Here is a 12,888-nt window from a genome sequence, read left to right on the forward strand (position 1 = left end):
AGCGGACTGGTAAACGCCAGGTTCGTCTGCAAGAGTGGGCGAGGGGTCAGGCCTTCTGCGAGATGGTGCACCCCGGAGTCTTGTGGTTTCATCACCTCTGGGGTCTTTCCCACCAGGTCTCTGGCCCTAGTTCCCCAGCTGCCGCTGGCTCCCCAGAGTACTCTTCTCCCCAAAGCAAGAAGACAAAGAAGGCCCCCCTCTCAGCCAGCCGGCGACCTTGCCTGGCAGCCCGGGAGGACGAGGACAAGGTGAGGCTGGACTGAGGGCAGGGGAGGTGGACTGGCCCGGGGTGACAGGCGGGCTGACAGCACTCTGTGTCCGCAGGTCCCTTCCAAAGTGACTCTCTCTGAGCTCGCGTCGTGCCTGCAGCGGGCACAGGAGCTGGGGGCACGGGTCCAGGAGCTGAAGGCAAGTGCACAGAAGAATGCCGGGGAACCCAGCGCGCCAGAGGACAAGGGGCACCCAGCCGGGCTGTGGTGAGTCTAGGGAGGGCGGCTGGGCACCCAGGAAGGGGTGGCCTGGTGGGAGGCCTGGCGGGGCCGGGCTGTGGTGGTTCGGGTCGGGGAGGGCCGCGTCCTCCAAGGGGTCGGCGCAGTGCAGTTGTGTCGGCCTCCGTCTGTGAGAGGGCCAGCTCCTGCGACTTGCAGACCACCTGGACAGCCAGCAGTTACCGGGACCTGCTGCCTGGCGCCGTGTCTGTCCTGCCAGGTCACGTAGTTATCATATGCCTCTTACAGACAAGGAAGCCAGGGCTGGGGACGGTCGGGGACCGCCCTGGGTGACAGCTGGGTTTGAGGCCAGGCTTTTGTCTTTGTCCCTGGTAGTGACGCGTAGGGGCTTTGTAAACTGGTGTGCAGTGCGCCCTGGGGGTCTTCCCCCACCGCTTTGCCTGCCTGCCGTTGGGTGCTGGAGGGGGTGGGTGTGGTGATTCTCTCACGTCCGCGCTCCCTCCCTGGCAGTGGTGAGCAGATGCCTGCCTACCAGCGCTTCCACGCCCTGGCCCAGCCGGGGCCCCCGGGCCTTGTGCTGCCCTACAAGTACCAGGTGCTGGCCGAGATGTTCCGCAGCATGGACACCATCGTGGGCATGCTCTACAACCGCTCTGAGACTGTGACCTTCCCCAAGGTCAAGCAGGGCGTCCAGGACATGATGCACAAGTGAGCCGGGGGTGGGGGGTGAGGGCCTCGTCCTGCCCTTGGAGTCTGTGCGCCCTCCGACCCCAGCTCTCTGACCCCCCACACCCTTGTCCTGTAGGCGCTTTGAGGAGCGCAACGTGGGCCAGATCAAAACCGTGTACCCTGGCTCCTACCGCTTCCGCCAGGAGCACTACATCCCCACCTTCCAGGATGGCGTCAGGAGGTCTGATTACCAGCTCACCATCGAGCCACTGCTGGACCAGCGTGAGTGTGTTGGGCCTCGGGTTCTTGCCCAGGACGCCGCACAGTTTCAGCGTGGGTGTAAGGCCTCAGGCACCGGGCCTTGTCTGAGACCCGTGGGGGTGGGCTGGGTGACTGGGTAGGCTCGGCCCTGGGGCTCAGGCCTGGACTCTCCCCACAGAGGCTGGCAGCGCGGCCCCCCGGCTCACGGCGGCGCACCTGTTGCAGCGGCGCCAGGTCTTCACCCAGAAGCTGGTAGCCCGAGTCCGGGAGCATCACAGGGTGAGCGGGTCCCCCGGCTCGGGGCCTCATGTTGTCCCTGCTGTCGCAGCCCCATCTGCCACCGCAGGAAGTGGGCTCCTCCCGAGGCTGAAGCCTAGAGTTCTCTTAACCGCTCTCCACGGCTGTCTTCTACACGTGGGCAGGCGCCGGGCTAGGCGGGGACCCTGGCCCTGAGCAGACAAGCAGGGAGCTCGAGACTGGTAGCCTCTGGCCCCGGGAAGCTTGGGGAGAGTCCAGTGGGTGCTGCTGGCTGCTCTATGCTGTACCCTCAGCCCAGCTGAGCACCTGCGGCTCAGAGAAGTGAAGTAACTTGCCCGAGGTTGCCCAGCTGGGACAGGAACCCGGACAGCTCTTTACACCCACAGGCAGATGTGCCCAGGGTCAGCTGGTGCCCCCCCTTCTCACACAGGCCTTCCTGGCCTCCCTGAACCCCCCCATGGAGGTGCCTGAGGACCAGCTGACACGCTGGCACCCCCGCTTCAACGTGGACGAAGTGCCTGACGTCGAGCCAGCCGAGCTGCCCCAGCCGCCCACTGTGGAGAAGCTGGCCTCTGCCCAGGAGGTGCTGGCCCGTGCCCGCAGCCTGATGTCACCCAGGGTAAGGCTGGTGCGGGGCGGCCTGACCCCCATGTTGGTGCCTGACAGGCTCCACCCTTGGCCGTGGGCCTCAGGGTAGCTGGACCTGCTCTCCCCGCAAGCGGAGCAGCGCCCACCAGCAGGCTCTGCCCCGGGGCGGTGAGCACAGGCCCTCGATGTGCCGGGGTGACCCTGGGCTGGACAAATGACTCTTGGGGGGGTCCACACAGGTGGGGTGCGAGGAGCCTCCCCTGTGGCTGAACCGGGGGGAGGCGTCTCCTGACTTCTCCCCTCTGACCTGCTTCAGATGGAGAAGGCTCTGAGTGACCTGGCCCAGCGCACGGCCCAGCCTAGCAGCCCCCAGTCCCCCAGCCCGGCACTGCCAGCCACCCCGCCGGCCGCCTCGCCTGCCGCTCTGAAGGGGGTGTCCCAGGCCCTGCTGGAGCGGGTGAGTGGCGTCCCCGCGGGGTGGTGGTGAGGGGTGAGGCAGACGTCCCCTGACCGTCCATGCCCGCTGCAGGTCCGGGCCAAGGAGGCGCAGAGACAGCTGGCGCAGATGACGCGGCGCCCGGAGCAGGAGCTGCGGCTGCAGCGGCTCGAGCGGCTGCCCGAGCTGGCCCGCGTGCTGCGCGGCGTCTTCGTGTCGGAGCGCAGGCCGGCGCTTACCATGGAGGTGGCCTGCGCCAGGATGGTGGGCAGCTACCGCGCAGCCATGAGCCCCGGTACGTGCAGGGCCCTCCCCAGGTCCCAGGTGAGGGCGGGCACCGTACCCTTGGGCTCACCTGAGGTTGTCTGGCCCCCTTGCCTCCTGCAGCCTTGAGGGGCTGTTCCCACCCTATCGACCCAACCCAGCCTTGTTTCCCCTGTGGTCCCTCCATCGGCCCCCAGGCCCCATTAGGACTTGCCTGTTGCCTCCAAGGTCTCTGGTCGCTCAGCTGCTGGGCGCCTCCCGTTGTGGGGTTTCCACGGGAGGGTTAGCTCCTTGGCAAGGCTGTGTGGTCACTGCTGGAGTCCTTCCCAGTCTTGTCCTGGGAGGCCTCATAGGGCCCTGGCCCCCAGCCTCACGTGCCCCCTCTCTCCGCAGGGGAGATGGAGAAGCACGTGCAGCTCCTCTCTGAGCTGCTGCCCAACTGGCTCAGCCTCCACCGCATCCGCGCTGACACCTACGTCAAGCTGGACAAGGCCGCTGACCTGGCAGGTGTCGTGGCACAGCTGGCCCGCCTTGCCCGTGCCGAGGAGGCGCTGTGAGCCCGGCGGACAGGTGCCAACACTGTCCGGCCGCCGGGCCTGTGTTTTACACACACTAGGAACACGACGCACTTTGCTTTCCCTGTCCCGAGTCCCCGTGAGGGTCAGGGCTGAGGCTGCTGGGCTCGAGGGCTTCTGGCCAGTGTGGTGGAGGCCCCCCTCGTACCCAGGGTGCAGGGAGGGTAGTGTGGCTGGCAGATAACCCTCCCAGGTGTCCACGTGGGATCCTGAGGTGGTCCTGGAGTATCTGGGTGGGCTGGGTGTCTCACAGGGCCCTCGTAAGAGGGAGGCAGGCACGTGCTGAATCTGAGATTGGGATGCCAGGAGCCGAGAGCCAGGGAACAGGCTCCCCCTGGAGCCCACAGGAGGAACCAGCCCTGCCTACCCACACCCTGGTTTTTGTACTTGGCGTCCAGAACTGTAAGATAAAGTTGTTTCAAATCCACACGCGTGCGTGATGAGTTACAGCGGCAGGGGAAGCCAGGGTGGGCTGCCCGTGTGTGTGCATACGGCGGCTCACAGGGCTGAGAACCACCAAACGCTAACGTCAGAAAGCGCCCAGCCTGCCGGGTGGCCCCTGCACCTTCCCACACTGACGCTGGGGCGGAGACTCCGCTCTAGAAAGTCAGTTGTTTATTCTCATTCTCATTCCACTGTCAGTGAGCCTGCAGCTCCAGGCCTTGGGGCTTCCAGAAGCCCCAGCGGGCCCCCCCAGGCAGCAGCCCCGCTCAGGAGAAAATACTGAGCCACAGACGCCCAAGTCCCGCCCGGCCCCGCCCCAACGGCTGATCCTCTTCTCTTCCAGTTGGTGGAGGGCTGGGGCCGGGGTCACTCGTACTGCAGGAGAGAGAAGAAGGGCATGGCCCCCAGCTTCTCCCTGCCCTTCAGAGAGGTCAGCTCCACCAGGCTCACGCACTCCAGCACCTGGGCCTGCAGCTGGCCCAGCAGCTCACAGGCTGCACGCATGGTTCCTGGGGAGGGAGGGGTGGTGTGGAGACGGGCCCTGGGAAGCTAGAGTGCTGAGACCCATTGCCCACCCCCGCCAGACCCCGAGGCCAAGCCCTCACCACCAGTGGCCAGCAGGTCATCCACCACCACCACCTTCTGCCCTGGCTCCAGGGCGTCCCTCTGGATCTCCAGCTCAGCCTGCAGAAGCAAGCGGGCACGTGACCTACCAGCTTCCCCAAAAGGGCCTTAGTGTGCAGAGCTGGGGAACTGACAAGCGGCCACCCCCTGGGCCCCAGTTCCAACCCACCCTGTCTCCTGGCTCTGTCAGCCTGGCCCAGCTTCGCAGTCTTAGTTCCCATGTCCACTCCAACCAACCACGGCAGCTCCACTGGAGTCCACGACTCTCCTTTTGGGAATGGAGGGTCCACAGAGGCAGCCCCCAGGCTTCTCACCTTCCCGTACTCCAGTGTGTATGAGGTGCACACAGTGGGGCCTGGCAGCTTCCCTCGCTTCCGGATGAGAATGCAGCCCAAGCCCAGCTCCTGGGCCAGGGAGGGACCAAACAGGAAGCCACGGGAGTCTAGGCCTGTTGGTGAGACCTGGGGTGTTGGGGGGCAGCCGTGTGGTACAGTAGCATTGGGTCCCCATGGGTCAGGGCTGAACAGTGACAAGTAGCCATCACAACACAGGACACACAGCCTTGCTGCCTCCAGATGAAAGACCAGTGACATCCAACCACTTTGGGAATGTTGACAGATCACCTACCACACAGGGACTGCTAGGTGCTAGAGAGGTCAGGAGCCACTGCGTACAGGGCAGTGTAAATAGCTGTGTGGGCTCGGGTAAGTCACCTGACCTCTCTCCAAAGCTCAGCTGCTCACCAGTGGCTGGTGGTACCTGAAACGCCCTTAGCAGACGGTTCAGCGTCCGCCCCAGGAGCTTCTAGTCCAGAAGGAGAGGCAGTCCACCTCCGGGGGTGGACTGAGTTGTGATGGGGGAACTCAAGGGCCTCTTCCCCACGTGCGAGTGTGGTTAGGGAGGAAGAGCTTCTGAAGGGAAGAATCCTCTGCAGGACTCAACCAGTTGGAGCCCTCCAGCCTCCAGGGCAGTGCTGTGGCCCCTCAGGGTATCCAAGAACCAGGGAGTATGGGGCGGGGGGGGGCTCTCAAAGAGAAACAGGACCTGCGCCAGGATCTTCCACGATCTCCTGGGTTTTCCTAAAACCCACCACTGGGTACAGGACCTGGCACACGGCAGGCGCTCAATACCCGCCGGTAAAACAAGAAAGCATGCTTGGCCCAGTAGATTCTGGTCAGACACCCCCACCTGTCGTGCCTGCCCTCAGCCCCGCCGCCGGCACCCACCCAGCAGAGGCGTTCCCCGGCCGCTGGAGGGGCCTGTCGCCCCTCTCACGGCTGCAAAGTCGGGATGGGGCAGCGGGTCTGTTCTTACAACCCAAGCACCGTTGGGGCGTCCGGCGGGTCCCCTAAAAGACCCCCAAAGCCACCCTGCCCAGGGTAAAGGACTCCCGACCCTGTGCCCTCATGGCAGACTCGAGCCTCGAGCAGCACCAGGGAGAGCCCGGGGACCCGGCGCAGCCCTGACGCTCCACTTGCCCGCGATGTAGTCGATCCTGCCGCCGTGGGCCTTTTTCAGGTGGTTAGCCAGGAGGCTGATGGAGGCGCGGAAGGAGTCGGGGTCCTTCAGGACGGGTGAAATGTCCCTGGCACGCAAGGACAGGCCTGGTGACTCTCGGGCCCACGCAGAGCCCACCGCGCCCCGACATCCCGGGCCGCGCGGCCCGGTCCGTCCCTCCGTTCCTCCGCCCGCGCGCCCCACGTGGCCCGGCTGCCCGTACCTGAACAGCACGCCGGGGACAGGGAAGTCGGGGAAGCTGCGGATCCGCCGCGCCACCAGCTGCAGCTCGGAATCCGCCATCTCAGCATCCGCGCGTCTCGAGGGCAAGAGCCGGCTAGTACGCTCCGCGCCTGCGCGGGGTGGGGGAGGAGCCCCCCCAGGGGGCGGGGCCGGGAGCCCAAGGCGGCTCCGCGCCAGCGTGGACAGGGTCTGGGTTCGCGTGGGCGGGGCCCACCATCTCCCGTAGGAAGTACCGTATTTCATCGAATCTGAAGTGCGGTCGGTCTTAAGACACGTGCCTATTTCTTGTGCCCAGAACACTAGCGTCTCCGCCTCAAGGCCGTTCGCACGGGGCCCAGGTGCGAGTCAGGGTTGATAGAGTACGGCGTCTACGCAGCCCCGGCCGGACTGTCGGGGAAATCCTCGCCCGGTTCGGCCGAGCCGAGAGCGCCCGCAGGTCTTCGGCGCAGCTGTGGCCGGGACCCCAGGCCTCGGGCGGCGCGCACTGCCACTCCCGCTCTTCTTCCCTCCCCGGCGGGTCTCGGCTGAGCTCCCGCAGCGCGGTGCGAGGGGGCCAGCGCGCGCACGGGGCGCACGGCGCGCACACACACAGCCCGGCCCTTTCCCCAGGAGCGCGCCAGTGCCTGAGGACCGGAGCAAGGAGGGATTCCGCGCAGGAGTGCGGTGCAGAGGCCCGGAAGGGAGCAGTTCAGAGAACCAACGGCCGGGGGCGGGGCGAGCCAGAGGCGGAAGCCCAGGCGTCTGTTGCCTGGCTCCCCCCGGGGCCTGCTGGGGGAGGGCAGCGGAGGATGGAGTGATGGAATGCTTGGCCTGGCCCACTCCAGTCCCCACCGTGGTACCCAGGGGGGACAAATTCCCCCAGATAGAATGTCATTTAAAAACAAAAGGCTAAAATGCCTGTTACTTTATTCTAAACCTGTTCTCTTCATAATTTCCCAAGTCTTACAACGGTACAGAGTTGGTGTGACAGTCTGCAGAGTGGAAACGCCACACCATGGAAACGACCCACGAGCCCTAAGGGGAAGTCCCTGGAGACCGTTCCCAGTCCTCGCTGGTGAATGGGCTCATCCTCACGCGTTGCCACCCTGGGCCCGAGGACAGGAGTGCTGAAGCACAGGCAGGCCCCACAGTGTGCTGGGGTCGGGAGTCCTCATCTCCAGGGAAGCTGGTGGCTTCAGCTGTCCGCGCTGGACTGGGGAGGCCTTGGCTGTCGAGGCTCCTCCGGGACAGGGAGGCCCTTGGCCTCCTCCCCCTTCATGTTCACACCCCTCGACCATGGGGGGGGGAGTACGCGGGGGAGGGGTGCTGGGGTATCCCCTGTGCACAGCGCCAAGGGGCAACACAGGATTGGCACGGCCGCCCTTGACACCAGGGCTGAAGTCCTGAGGGGACTGCCGGGGCAGCCACGGCGAGGCAGGCCTCTGGGTCCTGGGGCAGAGCTCAGGCCCTGGAAGAGGCAGCTGGAAGGCAGCTGGAGCAGAGCGGGAGGACATGAGGCAGGCAGCCTCCGGTTCAGGGGCTGATGTGAGCCTGTGGCTGTAGAGTCGGGCAGGCCCGATGGGCTGGGAGCTGGCTCCAGGGCCGGGCTGCAGCAGGTGTAGTCTTGCAGGTCCTGCTGCTGGCTACAGGTGCCGTCCGTCTGGCAGCCGTCAGGGCAGAGGGAGTTGGGGCTCTTCCAGCACAGGAGCCCTGAGGCCAGAGCCTTCCTACACCCAGGCCTGTCCTGAGCCCAAGCCGGTGCTAGTGGGGCCAGGAGCACTTCTCTGGGACAGACTCTGGGGGCATCAGGCACTTCCCTAACTTCTCGCAGCCCGGGGGCGCCCAGTTCTGGGTAATGAAAGTTCAGAAAGGGGACATGCAGTTATTCCAAGCACTTGTGGACTCAGCACTTTCCAGACTCCTGCCCTGCCCAGGCCTGTGACCTGCCACACTGCAATGGGTGGCTGCAGTGTGGAATCACCCGTCTCCACCTGGCTCGGAGGCAACTCAATGCCTGAGGCCGGCACAGGAGACACTGCCCCACAGCAGCCTGGTATTAACAGGGCCTGCCTGTCACTGAAGGGGACAGTCCGCTAACCGCCCACAACCTTGGCCTCCCGGTAAGCTCTACAGGTGGCGGCCTCGGTGCCCCAGGGAGAGCTGGCCTGCTTCAGCACAGGCTCTCCTGGCTGCACCTTCATGGGCTGACTTGCTTTGTGTGGCCATGATTTCCCGGCAGCAGAACAGGACACTCGGGCTTCCCCGGTGGTGCAATTGTTGGGAATCCGCCTGCCAATGCAGGGGACATGGGTTCAAGCCCTGGTCTGGGAGGATCCCACATGCCGCGGAGCAACTGAGCCCGTGAGCCACAACTACTGAAGCCCGCGCGCCTAGAGCCTGTGCTCCACAACAAGAGAAGCCACCGCAATGAGAAGCCCGTACACTGCAACAAAGAGTGGCCCCCGCTCGCCGCAACTAGAGAAAGCCCGCACGCGGCAACGAAGACCCAACGCAGCCAATAAATAAATAAGTAAATGTTCCTTTAAAAAAAAAGACAAGAAAAAAAAAAAAACCAGGACACCATGCCCCTGAGAGGGAGCCTTTGTGGCTCTGCCCTGTCGCCTCACCCAGGAGGTGTACCCATCCCCCCTAATCACCCTGTGGGGGGCACTCCCCCTACTACCGCCCCTGCCAGGGCCTGAGTCTGAATCAGAACATCAGCGCCAGTGAGAACCGCAGGTAAAGCCCTCCCCTGCCCTGAACAGCATCAAGGGGCCCTCTGATTGCACAGGCCGCCCGGCAGGGCCAGGTTTAGATAAGGAAGCAGAGCAGAGGAAGGGGCCAGGTGCCTGCAGAAAACAGATTCTGGAGCCAACCTGTGAGCCTGGGGGTTCAGGGAGGCGGGCTGCCCGGGCTGCTCTTGTCCCAAGAGCAGAGGTCGCTACCCAGAGTCCCCACCCGCTGGCCTGGACGAGCGGGGCTCAGGCAGAGTGCGGGGACCGGGGAGGGCTTTGCACGCTCACGTGTGCGCGCGCGCACACACACACACACACACGCCCACACACTGTTAAGTCCATGCACCTCTCTGGTGGCAGTGCTCGCTTCAGAGTCTGAGGCCAAGCCACGCTGTTCCGGGGTCCTCAGCTCACTTGGGGCGGGGGACCCTGCTTTCTCCTGTCACGGGGTCGGCCGAGCCTCGGCAATTCCTGCCGCGCCCAGCAGGTGGCGGCAGCACCCCGGCCAAGTCAGTCCCTCCCCATCTCCTTACTGTCACTAAGACCCCTTTGGTCTCTGAGCCACCAGGCAACGGCTGCTACCTGGAGACTCGGCCCACAGGGCAGGCGTGACAGGAGATGGCATGCTGGGGTGCGGACAGCACCGTGTCACAGAGGACAAGACAGGTTTGCAGGGGGCACCAGGGGCTCCTCGGACCCGAGGGGCCGCAGTGGTCCTGAGCCAGGGGGGCCCTCCTGCTCCAGTGCTGAGTCCAGAGGCCGGAATGCCAGCCTGGCGTCCTTCCAAGGGAAGGGGGAGGCCCTGCTGGCCCCCGCCCCAAATGTCTTCCCCTGTGAGCCCCAGATGTGGACAACAGCGACCAGGCTGCCCCACCAGCCCTGGCCAACGACCCTCGGCCTCCCCCAAGGCCACCGGCCCCCTGCTACACCTCACCCCTAGGGAATGCTTCCAACACCCGTGCGTTGTCATCACGCGCACCCATCACAGCCACCCGGCAACGCTCAGTCACCTCCTGGCTCGAGGCAGCGGCTCTGCTGGCCCGGCCGCGCCCGCAGCTTCAAGGGGCTTAGCCGTCCTCACAACCGCCAGGTGGGACTGGGGAATGCGGTGTGCGGGGCGCGGGCACTCACGGGCTGGAAGCCAGGCTAAGCTACTGGCTTTGCTCTGCGGGTTTTAGGGTGCTGCTGGAGCTTCTGCTGCAGGGACGGGAGACTGCCCATCTTTGTGGAACAGGGAGCCACACAGACACCCCAGTTATGGGACAGACTTGTGGGTGAGCCCCCATGGAGTTGGAGGAGGTTGTGCTCGGAGGTGGCCCATGGGCTTGCTGCACCCCAGGCCATCTGCCCAGCCTTTCAACACCCACATCCCACATGGGGTTGGCTCGTCCCGCACCTGCAGAGGTGCCCAGCGACCCCTTGCCACTCCTGTGAGATCGGAGACAGAGAAGCAGGAGGGAAGTGGGGTTCGTGCCTGCAGCAGACCGGTCAGCACTCACATGGCCCTGGGATGCCCCCCATAGCCCACGTACGAACCACTTACCATGACCGCCCTGTTGCACACATTGAGCTGGGGCTGTCCAGGGACCAAGGCCTCCTGGTGCTGCCGGACAACCGGGGTGATCTGGCGAAGTGCGTCCAGGTACTCGGTGCTGGCAATGCTGCAGGCGAGGGGCACCAGGTCACCGAGGTGGAGGGAGGGACAGAGCAAGTGGGGCAGCCCACCCAGGTAGGCCAGGGTTGGGGGGGAGACTGAGGAACAAGCCCCCCCACCAGGTCACCATCCAGCAGCCTCCCGGGAAGAGCAGCTGGGCCCCCACCTTGTCCCGCCCGCCCTCCCTGAGAGGCGTGCACCCTGGGAACCACCCAGCAAATGAGGGCTCAGGCAGAGCCAGGGCATGCCCAGGACAGCAGCTGTGACCCTTCAGCCTGCTGTTCTGCAGGAACCACTGGGGCACCGCCCGGCATCGCAGGCGCCCCGAGCTGCACAGGCTTGGCAGCGCCCGATCTCTCCTCTCTCAGGGTCCCTTTTAATCCTCTGGCCCCGGTTCATTTCTCTCGGAGAGGCTGGTCCTGCCCCGAACGCCCTGAGACCGCGTGGCTCCCGGGCCCTCGGCGCCCTGCTCGGTCGGCTGCACTCGCCCCCCAAGGGGACTTGGGGCCCCGTAACCCCCGGCTCACCTGAGGGGGAACCTCTCCCCGGGGTCTCGTCCCAGGTGGAAGACCAGCGGCAGCTTGGTGTGCTCCTCCTGCGAGTGGGTGGTGACGCCCGACACGTTCTGCCCGGGGCAGAAATCCACGCCCTGGAACGACAGGCCGGAGCGCAGGTGACGCGTGCGGGGGCTCGCAGCGGGCGAGCACAGCAAGACCGCGGATGCCGTGCTGTGGGGCGGAGCCTGCTTGCCACCCGGCCCCGGGCTGCGTGCCATCGGCCCTGTGCGCCATCCCCTAGGGCTTCAGTACTTTCTTGGGGGAGGCGGTGGTGAGTCTCTAAAATATTTCAGTCCATCTTCTATCTAATTTCTAGAGCAAAGCTTTTCACGTCCACCCTATCTGCCTCGTAGCCGATGAGGTGCGCAGCGGTCGGCATTCCTCCAAGACTCCTTGGCCAGCTGAGGAGGAGGTACCGCAGGCCTGAAAGCCAGAGGAGACACAGGGGACCCGGACGCACCGCCCCCACCCTTAACAGGAGATGGAGCGTCTTCTCCACCAAGGCTCAGGTGTGCAGCCCTGCTCCGCACCCTCCAGGCGGCCTCTGCCCTCCAGATTCAGCCTTCGACGCACGCGTGAGATGGGGTTCCCACGCCAGCGTGTCCCCCAGGCTTGAAGGCTGCCCCTCGGGGCTCCCGGACTTAGTTTAGGGAAAGGCCTGCTGCCATCTGGGCAGAGTGGGGCGAGGCCAAGGGTTGCCACCCCAGAAGCACTGGGGACCTCAGGGCCCCATAAGCAGCTGGGCACTGGTCTCCAGGCATCATGGGACTCTGTTTACAGGGTCTGGAGCGGGGCCGTGGCGGGGCCCGTTAACCCTAAAACGGGGCCGGGGACACAGACGTGCTTCCCGCCTCTCCTGCAGGCAGTGGTGCGGCCTGACGGCAATCCTCCCAGCACCCGCGGGTCTGTCCTGGACAGCCCGGCAGTGGAGCAGTGAATACCCTGCTTCTCAGTAGAGCAGGGAAGTGAGGAGCGAGATAAATCCGTCGTCTGCCCTGAGCTGTAGACCCCTGAGTCAGCGGCTGCAATCCAAGCTGTGGAGAACGGACACCCAGGTGGGTCCCAAGTAAGTGACCTCTGACCTTCTGGGAGCAGACCAGCTGGAGAACAAAAGCGGATTTCACGGTGGGAGAAACAACCACATTTAGCATAAAAAAGCCGAGCAGTTAATGGGGAAGAATCCAACTCTAGACAGAAAACACAAATTATCATTTGGAAGCAAATCAAATCAGCTATTTGATTAAGATGCCGCTAATTAGCACAGGAGTTTCCTCTCACAGCCACTCTCGGGAGGGAGGACCTGCCCCAGGGGCAGCGCAGCTGAGCCCCACGCAGCCCAGCCAGGCAGAGGGGGCGCGGGGCGCCCTGCCCCAGCACAGCACTGGCATTGGGAGGATGGGAAGGAGAGAGGGGCGGGCGAGCCGTGCCCTTGAGCCAACGCTCGTGGATTTAGTCCAGAAATGCAGACGGTCCCATGGACACACGGGCCCTCCCTCCTGCCTCGGCTCCCCGGGCCTCAGATGCCTCCTGAGGGGAGGTCACGGGCTTGCTGGTGATGGTGGCACCAGACCTGGCACAGGGAAAATGCTCGCTCCTCCTTCGCCTCTGGTACCTGATCAGGACGCGGGCAGGTGGGCCCACAGGCACTGGGGGGG

At 64.9% G+C, this 12,888-nt stretch overlaps 3 protein-coding genes across 11 annotated transcripts in view; 1 reads left to right on the plus strand and 2 right to left on the minus strand.

The window, feature by feature from the left end:
- CDT1 (chromatin licensing and DNA replication factor 1) overlaps positions 1-3,927 on the plus strand; it is a 4,348-nt gene extending 421 nt beyond the window's left edge. Inside the window, exons 2-10 of the mRNA XM_024735743.1 lie at positions 117-248; positions 325-476; positions 960-1,157; positions 1,255-1,400; positions 1,558-1,658; positions 2,068-2,256; positions 2,542-2,682; positions 2,755-2,956; positions 3,319-3,927. Of these exons, the coding sequence (XP_024591511.1) occupies positions 117-248; positions 325-476; positions 960-1,157; positions 1,255-1,400; positions 1,558-1,658; positions 2,068-2,256; positions 2,542-2,682; positions 2,755-2,956; positions 3,319-3,482 (1,425 nt within the window). The 3' untranslated portion in view covers positions 3,483-3,927. The remainder of the gene's footprint in view (positions 1-116; positions 249-324; positions 477-959; positions 1,158-1,254; positions 1,401-1,557; positions 1,659-2,067; positions 2,257-2,541; positions 2,683-2,754; positions 2,957-3,318) is intronic.
- A 171-nt stretch (positions 3,928-4,098) lies between these two features.
- APRT (adenine phosphoribosyltransferase) lies at positions 4,099-7,481 on the minus strand. 3 transcript variants are annotated; one of them, XM_024735563.1, is made up of 5 exons: positions 6,289-7,481; positions 6,047-6,153; positions 4,883-5,016; positions 4,550-4,628; positions 4,099-4,319 (listed from the first exon to the last, which is right to left on the minus strand). In XM_024735563.1, the coding sequence occupies exons 1-5, from the start codon at positions 6,549-6,551 to the stop codon at positions 4,108-4,110; spliced, it is 795 nt and encodes a 264-aa protein (XP_024591331.1). In that variant the 5' UTR covers positions 6,552-7,481; the 3' UTR covers positions 4,099-4,107. The 3 variants fall into 3 exon arrangements, 2 of the variants coding, with proteins under 2 accessions (XP_024591331.1, XP_024591332.1); XM_024735564.1 differs by having other exon boundaries at positions 4,188-4,453; XR_003001897.1 differs by lacking the exon at positions 4,099-4,319 and adding an exon at positions 4,392-4,453 and having other exon boundaries at positions 4,738-5,016.
- A 431-nt stretch (positions 7,482-7,912) lies between these two features.
- GALNS (galactosamine (N-acetyl)-6-sulfatase) overlaps positions 7,913-12,888 on the minus strand; it is a 20,970-nt gene continuing 15,994 nt past the window's right edge. For 3 of the 7 annotated variants that reach the window (XM_024735557.1, XM_024735560.1, XM_024735562.1), the window contains 3 exons: positions 11,204-11,325; positions 10,566-10,683; positions 7,913-8,135 (listed from right to left, as the gene is read on the minus strand). In XM_024735557.1, coding sequence (XP_024591325.1) covers positions 8,049-8,135; positions 10,566-10,683; positions 11,204-11,325 — 327 coding nt within the window. In that variant the 3' untranslated portion in view covers positions 7,913-8,048. Of the gene's footprint in view, positions 8,136-10,565; positions 10,684-11,203; positions 12,334-12,888 lie in introns of those variants that run through there. The other 4 variants (XM_024735559.1, XR_003001896.1, XR_003001894.1 and 1 more) reach the window with 4 other exon arrangements.

Source organism: Neophocaena asiaeorientalis, unplaced genomic scaffold, assembly GCF_003031525.2.
Source record: "Neophocaena asiaeorientalis asiaeorientalis breed wild unplaced genomic scaffold, Neophocaena_asiaeorientalis_V1.1 scaffold40, whole genome shotgun sequence".
Lineage (NCBI taxonomy): Eukaryota > Metazoa > Chordata > Mammalia > Artiodactyla > Phocoenidae > Neophocaena > Neophocaena asiaeorientalis.